At 45.4% G+C, this 15,092-nt stretch overlaps 2 protein-coding genes across 10 annotated transcripts in view; one reads left to right on the top strand and one right to left on the bottom strand.

The window, feature by feature from the left end:
- Positions 1-15,092, top strand: part of TUBG1 (tubulin gamma 1) — a 19,569-nt gene extending 4,477 nt beyond the window's left edge. For both annotated transcript variants that reach the window (XM_084857364.1, XM_084857363.1), the window contains exons 5-11: positions 1,901-1,980; positions 2,714-2,840; positions 3,259-3,345; positions 4,580-4,729; positions 5,582-5,734; positions 6,023-6,184; positions 11,416-15,092. In XM_084857364.1, coding sequence (XP_084713490.1) covers positions 1,901-1,980; positions 2,714-2,840; positions 3,259-3,345; positions 4,580-4,729; positions 5,582-5,734; positions 6,023-6,184; positions 11,416-11,613 — 957 coding nt within the window. In that variant the 3' untranslated portion in view covers positions 11,614-15,092. The remainder of the gene's footprint in view (positions 1-1,900; positions 1,981-2,713; positions 2,841-3,258; positions 3,346-4,579; positions 4,730-5,581; positions 5,735-6,022; positions 6,185-11,415) is intronic.
- The window catches only part of PLEKHH3 (pleckstrin homology, MyTH4 and FERM domain containing H3), a 36,822-nt gene continuing 35,303 nt past the window's right edge, over positions 13,574-15,092 (bottom strand). For 4 of the 8 annotated variants that reach the window (XR_014792217.1, XR_014792216.1, XR_014792215.1 and 1 more), the window contains one exon: positions 14,164-14,472. The gene's annotated coding sequence lies outside the window, so the exon portion shown is untranslated. Of the gene's footprint in view, positions 14,473-15,092 lie in introns of all 8 variants that reach the window. The other 4 variants (XM_084857356.1, XM_084857359.1, XM_084857355.1 and 1 more) reach the window with 4 other exon arrangements.

Genomic DNA, 15,092 nt, shown 5'->3' with positions numbered 1-15,092 from the left:
CCCACCACTGGAATGCAGCCCAAGAGTTCTGAGATTGAATTTGGCTCTTGGGTTGAAAGAGTTTTAGTTGGTACGTTAATTATTAGTTGGTAATTTAAAAGAAAAAAACTTTATTTTAAACCCCTAAACATCCTCAGCAGTACCCATGTTCAATGGCTTCAAGACGTACGGGTTCAATATATCATAATAGTTTATAGAATTTGAGAAGTGGGATTAGGTCTGGATGTGTGCACATCATGCGGTTTAAAACCTCCCTAGTCCTTGCTGTAAGGACAAGTTTTAAGAGGGAAGAAAGCAGGGAAATATCAGCAGCTAGTATTTTTATTTATTAAATTTCTTAATTGCCCATCTGGCCAGTCACCCGGCCACTCTGGGCGATGTACAGCAGTACAATTTAAAACAGTAAAATCACACATTAAAACATTGTTTAAAAATACCCTAACCCACCCCAAATGCCTGCCTGAACAACCAAGTTTTCAATGCGTGGTGGAAGCTCATTAAAGGGGGGGCATGGTGGAGTTCCCTAGGGAGGGAGTTCCACAGAGTGGGAGCCACCACAGAGAAAGCCCTCTCCTTCGTCCTCACCAGCCTAGTTGTTCTGGCTGATGGGACAGAAAGAAGACCATCTGAGGCTGATCTTGTAGAACCGTCTGTCTGGTGTTGCTGGAGGTGCTCCTTGAGGTGCTCAAAACCAACACCTTGAATTTGGCCCGGAAAACAACTGTTAGCCAGTGCAGCTCCTTCAGCATGGGAGTGATGTGATCACGCTGTTGGCTGCCTTTAATCAGGCGAGCTGCCACGTTCTGCACCAGCTGCAGCTTCCGAACCGTCTTCAAGGGTAACCCCACATAGAGTACATTACAGTAGTCTAGACGAGAGGAGACCAGGGTATGTACTACCGATGGGAGCAGATGGTTGGGAAGGTAGGGGCGCAGCCGCTGTATCAGATGGAGTTGGTACAACGCTGTCCGGCTCACAGCTGACACCAGGTCAACATCCTCCAACCTCCTCTTGTCTCCCACCAAAAGTACCTTGGTCTTGTCAGGGTTCAGTTTCAGGTTATAGAGCTGCGTGTCATCCGCATATTGATGACACTGCACCCCAAACCTCCTGATGATAGCCCCCAGCGGCTTCACATAGATGTTAAATAGCATCGGGGAGAGGATGGAACCCTGTGGCACCCCACAAGTGAGCGGCCACGGGTCCGACACCTCCTCTCCCAGTGCTACCCTCTGGTACCTGCCGGAGAGGAAGGAGCGGAACCACTGTAATACGATGTCTCCAATGCCCATCTTCTCCAGGCGGTCCAGGAGGATACCGTAGTAAACAGTATCAAAAGCTGCTGAGAGGTTGAGGAAAACAAGGAAGGAGCATTCATCCCTATCCAAAGCCCTCCTCATATCATCCACCAGTACTGTACCCAAGTCCGTTAGCTCTATATAACATAGCGAGGGAAGGCTTTAGGAGCGTGGGAAAGTTAGTGGTCTTCCCTATGAGCCACAGACAGATGGAAGCCTCCTTGGCTGAAGCTGTGCACAGGAGCTGTCCTGTTAGGGGCTGAGAATACACTGCGACATTGTGCAGATAGTCCCCACTTTCAGTGATACTAATTTGCAGGGTGGAGTGGGGAGAGGGGTGTAGCAAATATTTGGGACCTTTGCACTGCAGGAAGAAATGTGTCAAGCACAGATTATGGCTAGGTGGCTTTTGTGTCCACAAGCCTTGTCTTTGGCCTAGCTTTTGTAACGTGCGCTGACCACAGCAAGATAGTGACTGAGTGTGCGTGCATGCATGCAAACGCACGCCCGCACACCTCTCTTACTCACACAATGTACACACAATGCACTCTCTTACTCATACAATGCCCACACTTTCTGTCATATGTTGTTCTTCCCTCCAGGGTTTTGTGCTGTGCCATTCCATTGCAGGTGGGACTGGCTCTGGTTTGGGCTCTTATCTCCTGGAGAGATTAAATGACAGGTGAGTGATAGCATCAAGTACACACACGCGCACACATTCATACGCTTTGATAGATAGGTGACAAAGTCAGTCAGGCTACTTTGGGGATTGACAGATGTGTCAGATACACAGCTGACAGAATAAATCTGTTCCACCCAAGCACCAGCTTGGGCAAGCTTTGTAGTTTGTGGAGTTGTGGCTTGAAACAGGAAAGAGACTGAAATAATCAGTTCTGCCCTCTCAGGCAATGAATGTTCCTTAGCCGAGTTCATCAAGCTCTTGCTGAGCTTGAACAGCACGCTGTCCTTACCATGAAGGTTTCTTCTGTCAAATAGATGTGGCCATCCAGTGATGGACAAGTGTACCCATCCACCAAAGACAGGAGCTTACGATTTCCCCTGAGGAGCTACTCCCTCAGTTTTCTCCTGGGATGCTTCTAGACTCTTTAACACTACCTAATATTTTTCCAGTATAATCTACAAGCACAATTGCAATTGACTTTCCATGCTATTGGGGGTATTGCATTCTTAATGTGTAAATCTCTATGTTCTGCTGATGTGACAGAGCTGCCTGTGTCCCAGAGTTCTCAGTTTAGAGAATGGGAAAGGAACTTCTTAAAGTTAAGGAACTGAATTGCCTTCTACTGGGCCCTGTGTCAGTGGCCAAGGCAAATGGCATAGAGGTGAGTCCCTGAAAAGATGTACAGTATTTCTTCCTACCAGAGCACTGAGCAGGTGTCCATCTTTCCCAACAGATACCCCAAGAAGCTGGTGCAGACATACTCTGTCTTCCCCAACCAGGATGAGATGAGCGATGTGGTGGTGCAACCATACAACTCTCTCTTGACACTCAAGCGACTGACACAGAATGCTGATTGTGTGGTAAAGGGTGCTGGTTGGAGAACAATGAATTCCTCCCTAGGGAGCAGGGGAGTGCCCCCCCCCCCCAGTAGTAGGTCTGAGGATCATACCATCCTATGCTTAAAACACATAGATGTGCAATGGAACTATTTTGTCTCCAAGAAAGGGTTGATTTGTTTGTTTTTTCTAGTCCTATGGCAATATGCTTAGAGTTGATGTGGGGTGTTTGCCTCCCGTGGTCCCATAGCTACTTGCTGTGCCATCCCCCATCCACTTCCATATTGGGTGGTCCTGTAACATGTAGAAATACAGGCAAGAGAAACTCAGGAAGAAATGGGGTATTGCATGGAGCTTCAACCCTATACACCCATTTAGCAGGGCTGAGGAATGCCCCCACCCAACCCTAGAATCTTCTTAACATGAGATTCCTGTTTGACAGGTGGTTTTAGACAACACAGCTCTGAATCGCATTGCCACTGACAGACTGCACATCCAGAACCCCACCTTTTCCCAAATCAACCAGCTGGTGAGTGAGCAGGGATGTTATGAAGAGGCTTCCCCAAGCTCCTGAAGAATGAAGGGTGGGGTTTGATAATGGGTGATCCGTGGGGGTATGTTTTGGTGAGAAGCAGCTGAGATTCAGCCGAGGGTTTAAGATGATGGCAGAGATCCCGGATTGGACATTATTTAAGTATGTGGATGACAAAGCCTTTGGTTTTGTGTGGACTTTTAAATTGTAATGTACACCACTTTGTAGAAAAATATTTTGAAAAGCAGTATATAATTAAAATTAAATAAAGAACAGGGTGGGTCTTCAAGTGTTGTCTTATATTTCAAAATTAGATTTTTTTAGTTTGCTAGCTGTTGGTTTTTCTACTCCCTTTCTTTGAGTATAACATTTGGATTTTTGGGGGGTTGTCAAGCTGTAATTAATTTTAAGAGTGCTATTTATGGTACTTTTCAGCTTGCTTTACTGTTTACATACAACAATCCTGTAAGGGTGCAGTCCGATGACATCCACGCCCAATGTTCGTAAACCAGTGCAGCGTGGGAGGAGTGGCAGAGGCGATCGTCACCTCTGCTGCTCCTCCCACTCTGCATTTTAGTTTTTTTGCCGTCTAACTGGGGAGGGAAGGAGGCTGGAGAGGCCTGGGGATGCAACGTAACCTGGTTTCTCCCCTCCCCGCCCACAAGAATGCCCCCTCTGCAACCTCAGAGAGGCAGCCGGCATGGTTCTCTCCATGCCAGCTGCAAGGGGGAGGAGGTGGGGAGCATGGATTCCTGGACCTGAGGTCTGAGCACTGTCCCCGACCTTGGATCCAGGAATCCGAAATATCCTGTGGCTGCGCAGACACTGCCTAGGGGCCATAGGATTGCTTGTTCCGTGGCCTTCTTGTTTAGGTAGGGAATGGGTAGGGAGCGAATACTTGAAGCCTTCTAGAGAGCTGTATAAGTGATCAGAGAATTGAACCTGGTTCTATTCCAATTATCTCAAAAATCACAGGAACAGCTAATGACTGCACACTGTGTGCATTCATTTTTTGTGTAGAAAATTCTTAAGACTTCAAATATTTGCAATAAATGTTTAGCATTTTAGTGCTTCACTCTGACTAGGATTGAAGGCTTTGTGGCCTACATCTTCCAGGATCCCAGGAGTAAGTGAGACAAGGGATCCTGGAAAATACAGTCCCCCTCCCCCTTTTTTTTTAACCTCTGGGGAGTTTGGGGTTTTGGCATAATTTTTGTCGTTTCCTTGCCAGGTCTCCACTATAATGTCTGCCAGCACCACCACGTTGCGCTACCCAGGCTACATGAATAATGACTTGATTGGACTGATTGCCTCCCTTATTCCTACTCCCAGGTTGCACTTCCTTATCACAGGCTACACACCTCTAACCACAGACCAAGCTGTAAGTCCTTTTCCCCTCTCTGTGCCTAAAACAAGCTCTGGGAGTTCTTGTGCTTCATTATTGCCTCCCAACCCTCTCCACCCTCCTTGATATACTCAACTGGTCTGAGAATGGACAGTCTGGGTCTTCTGGCCTCCAGTTTAGTGGTCAGCCATAGTACCTCACAGCAAATATTTGGTCAGAGTGTCCTATCACAGTGTTAAAGGCCAGCAGGTGTGCAGAAACAAAAGCAAGGCCAGTTTCTGAGGCAGACTTCTTCAGCCACATTTCTAGACTGCTAAAACATAGCTGTCTTCTCCCTTTTATCCCTCTCCACAAGCAACAATACAAGATGCGGAGGGACAGATCACAAAGGCTGACGATTCAGAAGAGGGTATCAAATGCATGAGGGGGCAGGTTGACTTTGCGTGTGCACGTGCTCTTTTTTTTTCAGTAGATCGGCTGTCTCTTAATCCTTTATCTTTACCTACAAATATGGTTATTTGCCCCAACTAGCCTGTCAGTCTGTATTTCTGTTCTTTTCTCTCTCTTAAATCTTCCCATCATTTAGAGAAACCAGAATGGTCCAAGAAGTTTGAATCCTGCTTCCCCAGATCTCAGAAAAGAGATGATGTATGGGTGTGTGTGTGTGCTTTTAATCTAGCCTAGCCTGGAAGGCTGCAACATTTTCTTTTTGAATAGCATTGGAGCTAGGGATGCTTCTTGGCTGTAATTTAGCAGAAAAGTCCCTGGAGAGACTTTGCTGAAACAGCAAATTCTTCCAAGCTGTGTGAGTGATCCTCTATCTTTTCAGCATGACAGCTTCACTTCCTCTGTCGAATATGTGCCCATGTTATCTTCTGTTGCACACAGGTGGCCAGTGTGCGCAAAACCACTGTCCTTGATGTGATGCGACGGCTTCTGCAACCCAAGAATGTCATGGTATCTATGGGGCGTGATCGGCAGACAAACCATTGCTACATTGCCATCCTTAACATCATCCAGGGGGAGGTGGACCCCACCCAGGTCAGTGGCTGGAGAAAGTCAACCTGATTTGGTTGATCTCTCTGGAAAACTCCATCAGGGTTTGCCTTTGCTCATGATAGCAGTAAAGGCAGTATAATCACTGTGTCGCTACATTTCTGGATGCATGTTGCCATGCCTGTAGAATGCTGCAAATGCCTACAGTCCTCAACATGGTGTCTTTGGGTGACCCTCTCTTCCTAGCCATTTTCTTAAAGAGGGAGTTACTGGGCTGCAGGGCCCTCAGCTTGAATAACTGTCAACACACACAAAATGTCTGCCTCCCTTCAGGTCCATAAGAGTTTACAGCGGATCAGGGAGAGGAAACTGGCCAACTTCATTCCTTGGGGCCCAGCCAGCATCCAAGTGGCACTTTCTAGGAAGTCTCCATATTTGCCATCAGCACACAGAGTCAGTGGTCTGATGATGGCTAATCATACCAACATCTCCTCGGTGAGTCTTTTTGGGAATATGGATGGGGCAATTTATTCTTTTTACTGAGGGGGTTGATGTTCTCCAAACCAATTGAGGTAATAAACAACCTGGCATTTCACTTATTTCCAGAGGGGCTACACAAAGGTGTTTCTGTGCCCCTCCTTAATTATATTCAGGATTTAGTAGGTGATACTTCCTTCGCACCACTAGTTTTCAGCCAATGCGGATCCATTTTCTATCTGCAGATGTTACGGTAATTACCACAGTCCAGAATCTAGTTAAAAGTGGATTCAGCGGCTGTTAAGGCTTTTAGTACTAATGTCCCAGGTTCTTTTGAGAACTAAGAAATGCAAGGTCTGGAAAGAGCATAGCTCTTTCAAAGTAATCTAGAATGGTTTTGCATTAGGACGTTTCTGGCCTTCCCACTTGACAGAGAGGCCTTTAGTGGAGCCAGGTGAATGGTTGTGGGCGAGCATGGCATCACTACTGATTCTGCATGAGGCAAGGGAAGCTATGGCAATGGAGGATGGATAAGCGGAGGATGGGGAAGGGTGTTTAGACTACTGCATACTGTTCCCCTGTCTGGACTTCTCTAACTCTAGAGTTCTTGTTCAGCCTATTAGCAGCCCATCTGGTCTGCAGGTTTGCCTTTTAACACCAAGTCGGCAAATCAGCTATCCAGAACTTGATACAACATGAGCATGCTGAATTGGCATGTATCGTGGAGACATGATTGATAAAAGTGGAAGGGATTATTTTTTCCCAGTTGTGTCTAGCAGGCTTCAGAGTGCAGCACCAACCTTGACTTAGTGCTGGGGGGAGGAGATGCTGTGTCCATCATGATTCTGTCTTCCCTACCAGATGCCATGTTCAGTAATCTACCAATTCTGAGTGTCTGCAGCTGGTGTTGGAATCTTGCCAACAGCATTGGGCTTCTGTTAGTGTAGTGCCCACTCCAGTGCATAACTCCCTGTTTGAGTTGACAGAAGTAATCTCAGCTGTGGGCTTGAAGTCCCTGCACCTTACTGTCTTGGAGAACATGCTGAGACTATTTTGTCTGGGCTTGTCTTGGTACCTGGTCAGAAATATTCTGTAAGGCACACATTTGATCTAGAGTTTTTTTTGGGTGATGAAGAGTGGGTGGGGGAGCCTGAAATAGTTCCTTTGTCACAGACAGATTAGGATTGGGAGGTCAGTGGTCCTTATTCTCCACAGGGTAGGGGACCTATTGGGATAGCCCAGCCCCTGGAGGCTAATAGAGTGTAGCGGTTTCTAGATCTTCTGGACATTTTTCTGCTGACATTTCTGGCACTCCTGTTGATGCCCTGGTTGATCTTTAGAATGGGGAAATAGTCTGGACTTTACACAAAATTGCTCCCAAACATCCTCTTCATGAATCGTTGTGACTATCTAGCTTCTTGGTTTGCTGAGGAACTAGGAGCAATGAAATATTTGGGGCAACAGCTGGAGCACAGGTGGTAGAAGATGTGAGATGTGTCCCGCCAAACATAGGCTAGAGCTCATATTGGAGCTAGAGGTGTGAAGGCCCAGAGAAATTCTGGAAAAAACATTTTTTTCCATAAAATTGAACAGCTTTGGATTATGAAATATTTTCTTTTAGAATTTAAGACAAAGTATTTGTATATTGTTATCCAGCCTTTACTTCTCCCAAAATGATTTGTAAAAACTATGTAATAAGAACACTTTTATAGAAAGACTAGAGATATAAAATGCTGGAAATAATGAAGCCATGGAGAAAAATATTTTTTTAATCCTCTCTGTAAGATTCCCAGCGTAGTTGTTTCTTTACTAAAATTATTGATCTAAAGTACATTTTACGGATAGACATTTATGCTCAGTTTCCCAACATGTGAGTAGAGTCACCATTGTGCATCTTTGACAGCTTGGGTTTTGTTCTATAGAGTCCTGTGTTTCTGATGCTGTAGCAGTCATGGAGGGAGCAATCTTATGGCTGCTAGTCAGTGGCTAGATGGCCATAGGATATGTGGGTTTCCGGGAACTGACCTTCCCCCCTTCCCACACTGCCTTGCAGGCAGCTTGGAATGGCCCCACACTCGGAAGAGGAGCGCAGAGTGGCGATAAGGGGGCGTTCCGGGGTGGGGAAGGCGGAAATGCTGGTACAACACATCCTATGTGTCATCCAGCAGCCTGCTGCCCTGCTCCGCCTTCCTGCAGCTAGACAGCCAAAATCAGCTGTCTAGCCGCAAATGCAGGGCGGCTGAAGTCCGGAGGGGACAATCCTCTGTGCTTCTCCTGCCCTGCATTGGATAGGCGGTCCCCAAGTTTGGAGGCAGCCACCTATCCCCATAGGATTACGCCCTTAATGTAGTTCATTCAGACAAATTTACTGAGTTTACTTTAAAAAGTTTTAAAATAGAATAATTTTATGAGCAAAGTAAGTCATACATAAAATAACTTTAGGAACAGAAAGTTATGCTCCTAAAGCAGCCCTCCGCAACCTGGTGCTCTCTGGATGTTTTGGACTACAGTGCCCAGCATTCCCTACCATTGGCCATGCTGCCTGAGCCTGATGGGAGCTGAAGTCCAAAATATCTGGCAGGCACCAGGTTGGGCAAGGCTGTCTTAAAGCAACAAAGTGGCTTTAGATCCATAAAGAGTGCTAAAAAAAAGTATTCCTGGTTTTTCAGTGTTTCCAAAATCTCCCCCCCCCCCCCCGGGTTTTTCCCATGGCCTCAAAATTTCCAGAAATTTTACATCTCTAGTTGGAGCCTATTCTGTTGACAGTTAAGAAATCATTCTTCACTACCATTATCTGCAGATTGTTGCCCAATGTAGCTATTTCAAGTGGTAAGGCCTAGTTCCAATCTGGCAGGTTGGAGAAATTGGTAGCCCACTGTGACTAATTTGCAAAACATTTTGTAGATGAAATCAGCAATTCATTTAGACTTGGGACTTCAGCCTTCAGGCAGAATCAGAATTTCTATGCACTATCTGCGCATTATATTTCAGATACCTTTTATCTTGTTCTCCCTGAAGATATGGTCCGGCTACTTGGAGGTTCAGGCCTACCACTTGTAGGCTCAACCCCTTCCCATCATGGCTGATTAGAGCAGATCTTTCTGAGTCTTCCATGCCTAGTTGGAGGAGAGGATAGTTCCTGCACTGCTAAAAGAGGCAGTGGTAAGGCCCCTCTTTGATGAAAGCAAATTTGGATCCATGCAATGATACTATCACCCTTGCTCGGGCAAGGTGTTCAGGACTGTAGTTCCTTAAATCCAAGTATTGTGGGATGTAACAGAGTATGTGTATCAATTCCAGTCTGGCTTTGGAAGTGAAACTGCACTGGTCATGCACCTGTGCTGGGAACTGAACAGGAGAAGTGTATCCGCATTGATTCTCCTGGCTGCCTTAGTGACTTTCGATACCATCAATCATGGCTTCCATCTGGGATGTCTGAAGGGGCACTGGATTTCAGTTGTTCCACTCTTGTTCTGGGAGGTTGGTCCCAGAAGTAGGTGTTGGAAGACTGTTCTTCTAGTCCATGGCCTTTGGACTGTGGTGTACCACAAGGTTTCATCTGGTGTCCTATGCTTTTCAACATCTACATCAGTTGGGAGAAAGCAGATCTCCAGATGTTTTGGACTTCAACTCTTAGCATTCCTGACCTTTGGACATGTTGGCAGGGGCTTCTGGGAGTTGGAAGTCCCAAAACCTGGAAACCTACCTTCTGCCTATGCCTGCTGTACATGAAACTACTGGGTGCAGTCACTTGGAGGCTTGGGCTGAAGTGTCATCAGCGTGCAAATGACATCTGGCTCTACCTCTCATTTCCAACGTCTAATCTCAGGGAGGCAGCAGAAATTACAAACCATGTCTTACATTAGTCCAGGAGTGAGCGAGGGTGAACAAACCAAAATTTAATCCAGATAAGATGGAGGTGCTGTTGGTTAGGAGTTCTGGTTATCCGGGAGAGGTTCTACAGCCCTTTCTAGATGGGATTGTGTTCCCATTGAGGGACAAGTGCAGTGTGGGGGTGCTCCTTGACTCAACATTTTTCTTGGATATTCAGGTGATAGCAGCAGGTGTCTTATCAGCTTTGGTTGGTTTGCCAGCTGCACCATCTTTGAGAGAATACAGGCCTGGCTTCTGTTATCCATACCGAAGTTACTTCCAAACGGGATTATTGCAATGCTCTCTATGTGGGGCTGACTTTTAAAGACAGTCTAAAAATTTCAGTTGGTCCAAAATATGGTAACCAGATTGCTATCTTGGACCCAAAGATTGGAGCATATTACTCCTATCTTACATCACCTGCATTGGTTGCTCTCTGTTTCCAGGCTCAATTTAAAGTTCTAGTTTTAGCCGTTAAAGTCTTAAATAGCTTGGGGGTAGGTTACCTCAGGACTGTCTGTTCCCACATGAGCCTGCCTTCTGGTTAAGATTGCCATCTGAGGCTCTGCTCTTGATCCTATGCTTATATTAGGTTAGACAGGCAAATACCCAAGATAGGGCCTTTTTGGTGGTGGCACCAAGATTTTGGAATGCCCTCCTTGTGGAGATACACCATCCCTTATCTTTAAATTTATTTATCTAAATAGTTTTAGTCTGCCTTGTGACCTAACAACCCCCCCCCCCCGCCTCCAAGGTAGTTTACAAGGAACATAACAATGAAATAATACAATAAAACCTTTCAAAACAATTAAACAGAGCTAAAAAATTGGAGCCAGGTAAAATACATGTTAACTTTGTTGTAGGTCTTTTCATTTTTGATTTTACTCGTCTGTTTTTAAATGCTTTGACTTAAATGCTTCTGTTTACTGTTTAGGATTTCATTGTTTTATGTGTTAATCCTTGTAAGCCACTTTAGTGTATATGAAAGAAAAGCCGAATAAAAATAATAGTTCCAAATTTCTTGGAACAGAAGCCTTGTTCTTCAAGCAGTGTAATTGCATGCGCTGGTTCTAGGGCCATCTAGCTTTGCATGTAATCATTTCGGCTGGACAAATCCCATCCTACTACGTGCATCCCCCCTGCCCCTTTTAAACTACAATAAAAGCCAGGATCCCAATTGCTCTTCTCAGTGTATTTGTCTCATGGATAGCTGTGGACTGGACAAAGAGTGATGCAGTGCTCTGTAGTATTTTTATTATGACAGTGAGGGGTGTCTGGCATCTTATCTAAAGCTCATGTCAACACCAAGTCACTTTGCTCCTTTTCTGTATACCCTTTCCCTATGCCTTTCTGAGCCATTGCCTTCTTTTGCCCAGCTCTTCGAACGTACCTGCCATCAGTATGACAAACTGCGCAAACGTGAAGCCTTCCTGGAACAGTTTCGTAAGGAAGACATCTTCAAGGAGAACTTTGATGAACTTGATGACTCCCGCAAGATTGTCCAGGAGTTGATAGATGAATATCACGCCGCCACTCGGCCTGACTACATCTCCTGGGGCACGCAAGAGCAATAAATGGGCTTACATGTTGCTTATCTGTGGTCTGACATCTCTCCCTCCTGAAGCAACAAAGTCCTCCAAATACGCCAATCCCTCTCTTTGTGTGACCCATGTCTGAGGGTGAGGGTGGTATTTGCAGTTCCCAAACTAGGGGAAGGGATTCTGGCTGCTGTTTTCACCCTGATACTAGGCTCCTCCATCACTTGCTGAACTGCAACCTAGTGCTCCTGTTACTGGCTCTGACCACCTCCTGTCTCCTTGAGGAACCTGGCCATATATGGTATCATCCCTTGGACCAGGATTTAGCAGGTCTGATTAGCAGCAGGCAGTAGTAGGTTAACTTATTTTCCTGTTCGTTCCTTTTTAATGTTCTTAAGAAGCTTGTTCCTCTGCTAAGGTATTTCTGTGTTGCATTTGTATTTATTTAAACGTACTCCCATTGCAGTAAGTACCAGAGTGGATAATGAAAAGGGATGCCTGTAGTCATTTTAAAATTAGCCAAACCTATATTTCTGCATAATATACTAACCGGCGTTTTGTATTGTTCTGTTTCTATGGAACAGTAACAGCTCCAGCTATACTGACAAGTAATGGGTAAGGAGATACCAGAACAGTAAGGGAGAACAAGGCTAATAGACAAGCTGGAAGAAGTGGCTGTGGAGACCTGAACCAATATATGGCAATTTTTTATCTTTTAGCAAGGAGGTTCATGACAGTAAAGGGATGGATGGCCTATCTGGGATACAAGCTAGCTGAGATAAAACAAAGAAACTCCCTGTTTTAAAGCTGCTGGACCAAATAACCCTTTCTCTTCATCCCTTTTACATCATTCATGGAATTAGTTTTCTACTTCCTGTTCTATTACTTCAAACAATGTCCAATTTTCTACCAGGAATCCTCCTTCCTCCTTTAAGTGTCTACTCCTAGGGGAAGCTCTACACAGTACAGGATATACAGGAGTCTAATGTGGTTGCCATGGAAACAAAGAATTCATATCAGGTGATCAGAATTGGGTTGCAGTATTGAGCCAGGGTAAGCATGGCATTTTATCTGTTTTTTAAATGCCAGAATTATCCCTATTAGCAACTAAACTCTGTCTGCTTCTATATTGCTACTCCTGCCACTCTCTTGCTTCAGTCTCTTCCCCACCCTCTGCTTTTCTCCCAGCAAGTGATTTGTAGGTGGTGCCTCTGTTACACACTTCCCACCCCAGAAAGGAAAATGTTTTGCACCAACTCCCTTGCCCTCCCAAAGCTGATTAAAGAACATTCATCTTGCTTATGAAGGGGCAGCTGTAGCAAAAGGAGGTTGAGAGAAAAATCTACAGGGAAGTTGGTTTGTGGAGGTTTGAAAGATTGTGCTCACTAGCCTCTTTAAGCCTGGTGTTGAGTACAGGTTGCTGCTGGACTGTACTTTGGTATAAATGAAGCCCTGTGTTGGGATATGTGCAAAGAATTAAGATCAGGCCTATGGTAAGCATATGGCAAGTACTTGTGAGAAATTGCTGGATGGAAGCTAGGAAAACCAGGATTCGATTTTGCAGGGGAAGAGAGCCTGTGTCCTGTATTGTGCTCCGAGTAGGGAGCTAGGGGTAGCGTTTAATTTCTAAAAAGAGTTTCAGACTTGTGGGTGGGAATAATGCCTCTCTCTCTCTATATAAGCCCTTCTTAGGGAAAGGGTAGGTTGTACTTGCTCAGATAAGGAAACGTACTCTGCATGTGCTCAGAAGCATCTCTAATATACAGAATGTATGGCTCCCTGGGGAAACCCACTATTCCTCATAGTAGTAGAAATGTATAAAGTTGATTCTAGCCCTCAATATTTGTCCAACATTGGAAGCTGTGGGCTTTAAGGAAAATAATACCCTCCTGTTGGCCCCTTCCTTCTGACTTTTGTGGGGCGGGGTGTAAAACCGTACATTCAGAGATCCAGAGTTGAATACTCTTGTTTTCTAATAAATGTAGATCTTCTAGTTTGGCTCTAACTTTCCATGGATGGTGCAGACAAGGGATGAAGTGAGCAAGCTGGCCACTGTTGCCACTCATGATGTACACAGATTTTCTTAAAAGTAGCCCCTCTCCTAGATTCAGTTCAGAGGGTGAGAGACCATATCACTATTGTTACTTGTGTACATGAGCTGTGGCTCTGTTTATGAGGTGCACTGCTGCCCTGAAGTGTTCAGTATAATATCATCTTTGCTTCAGCAGTAAGTCGGGGGGGACGGGACTTTTTTTAGTAGCTCAGACCCTTGCTGTACTGACAAAGTTATGTTTCTTAACTTTAACCATGTCAAAAATCATCAACCACTATCTTCTCCCCCTGCATACGTACATGCACACACACTTTAAAAATAGAGAGCTTTATAAAAGACAGGAGAGAAGCGATAGCCTTGGGTATGTTATACTGGCCTTTGAAATCCCTTTAGGTGTGGTGGGCTGTGCGAAAATACTGCACTGTGTGTAGAGACTAGGTGACTTGCGAGGTGTAGGCACTGCAGTAAAGCTACCTGCAGCTTTGCTGAGAGCAATGTGGGAGTGCCCACTAACTTTTTACAGGAGACCAGAACGAAGGCAGGCTTCTATTAATATAAATATTGTTTATACAAGTGTGGGGATGGGGAATCCCTCTGCACAGGAGAGAAGACATCGTTACCAGCTCCTTAGGAGCATAAAGTACCACCGGTATCTTTGCTACAAGTGTCTAATGAGAAGGCATGGTTCCTGGATTACAAAGGCTGCTTCCAGGACAAGGAGGAGTCTGTCAGCATCCCAATTCTGGCAGTCTAGTGAGTGCAATCCTTGTTAGTGTGGCCACCGGAAGTCTCCTGCTGCAGATTGGTGCTGAATACATTTGCCTGTAGGTGCTGTATAATACCTGAAAAGAAAGCAAAAGGAAGTTGCTCGATCAGATCTCAGCTCACTCCTGCTATCATTTGTTGCTCCTCTGACTAGATTTAATCTCGGGCTCCTGCACATGTAGGTGGCACCCCAAGCCAGGTCCCAAAACAAAATGGGAGCGGGAGACGGATGTGTTCTATATCTTTGGGCCAGAGGGAGGAAAGCTGTATCTATTCTGCAAACAATTCAGCTTTCAAAAACTCAGCTTTTCTTGAAAGGAATAAACAGTTTCTGGTCAGCAAGGGAGTGGAGCAGGGAGGAAAGGCTAAACTCCCACTTCTGCAGAAGGTAGGGCCAATCACATCAAAGTTGTGTCCCACGGGAAGGGGAGGAACTCCCCTCTCACAGTTGGCTCTGCCTCCTGCAGAAGAGCTGGGTTAATCGTTTGCTCCCAGGTTCTTTGGGAGCATAGGCCTTTTTTCTCTGTGTCATCTTTCTATCAGTCCTTGGACAGGAGAGTTAGGTTTTCTTATATTATGGGTTGGGCTCCTGTTGTGGCGGTGAGTGTGACACTCCTTCAACTCCTCCACTTCCCCGTTGAAATTACCTCATTTAAAAAAAAAAAATACTCTGGAGGGAGGGGTTGTTTTTTCAGGA

This window comes from Heloderma suspectum, chromosome 5 (assembly GCF_057233095.1).
Source record: "Heloderma suspectum isolate Gila_16-S chromosome 5, 16-S_ref, whole genome shotgun sequence".
Taxonomy (NCBI): Eukaryota; Metazoa; Chordata; class Lepidosauria; order Squamata; family Helodermatidae; genus Heloderma; species Heloderma suspectum.
This window is presented reverse-complemented; position numbering and strand designations above follow the sequence as displayed.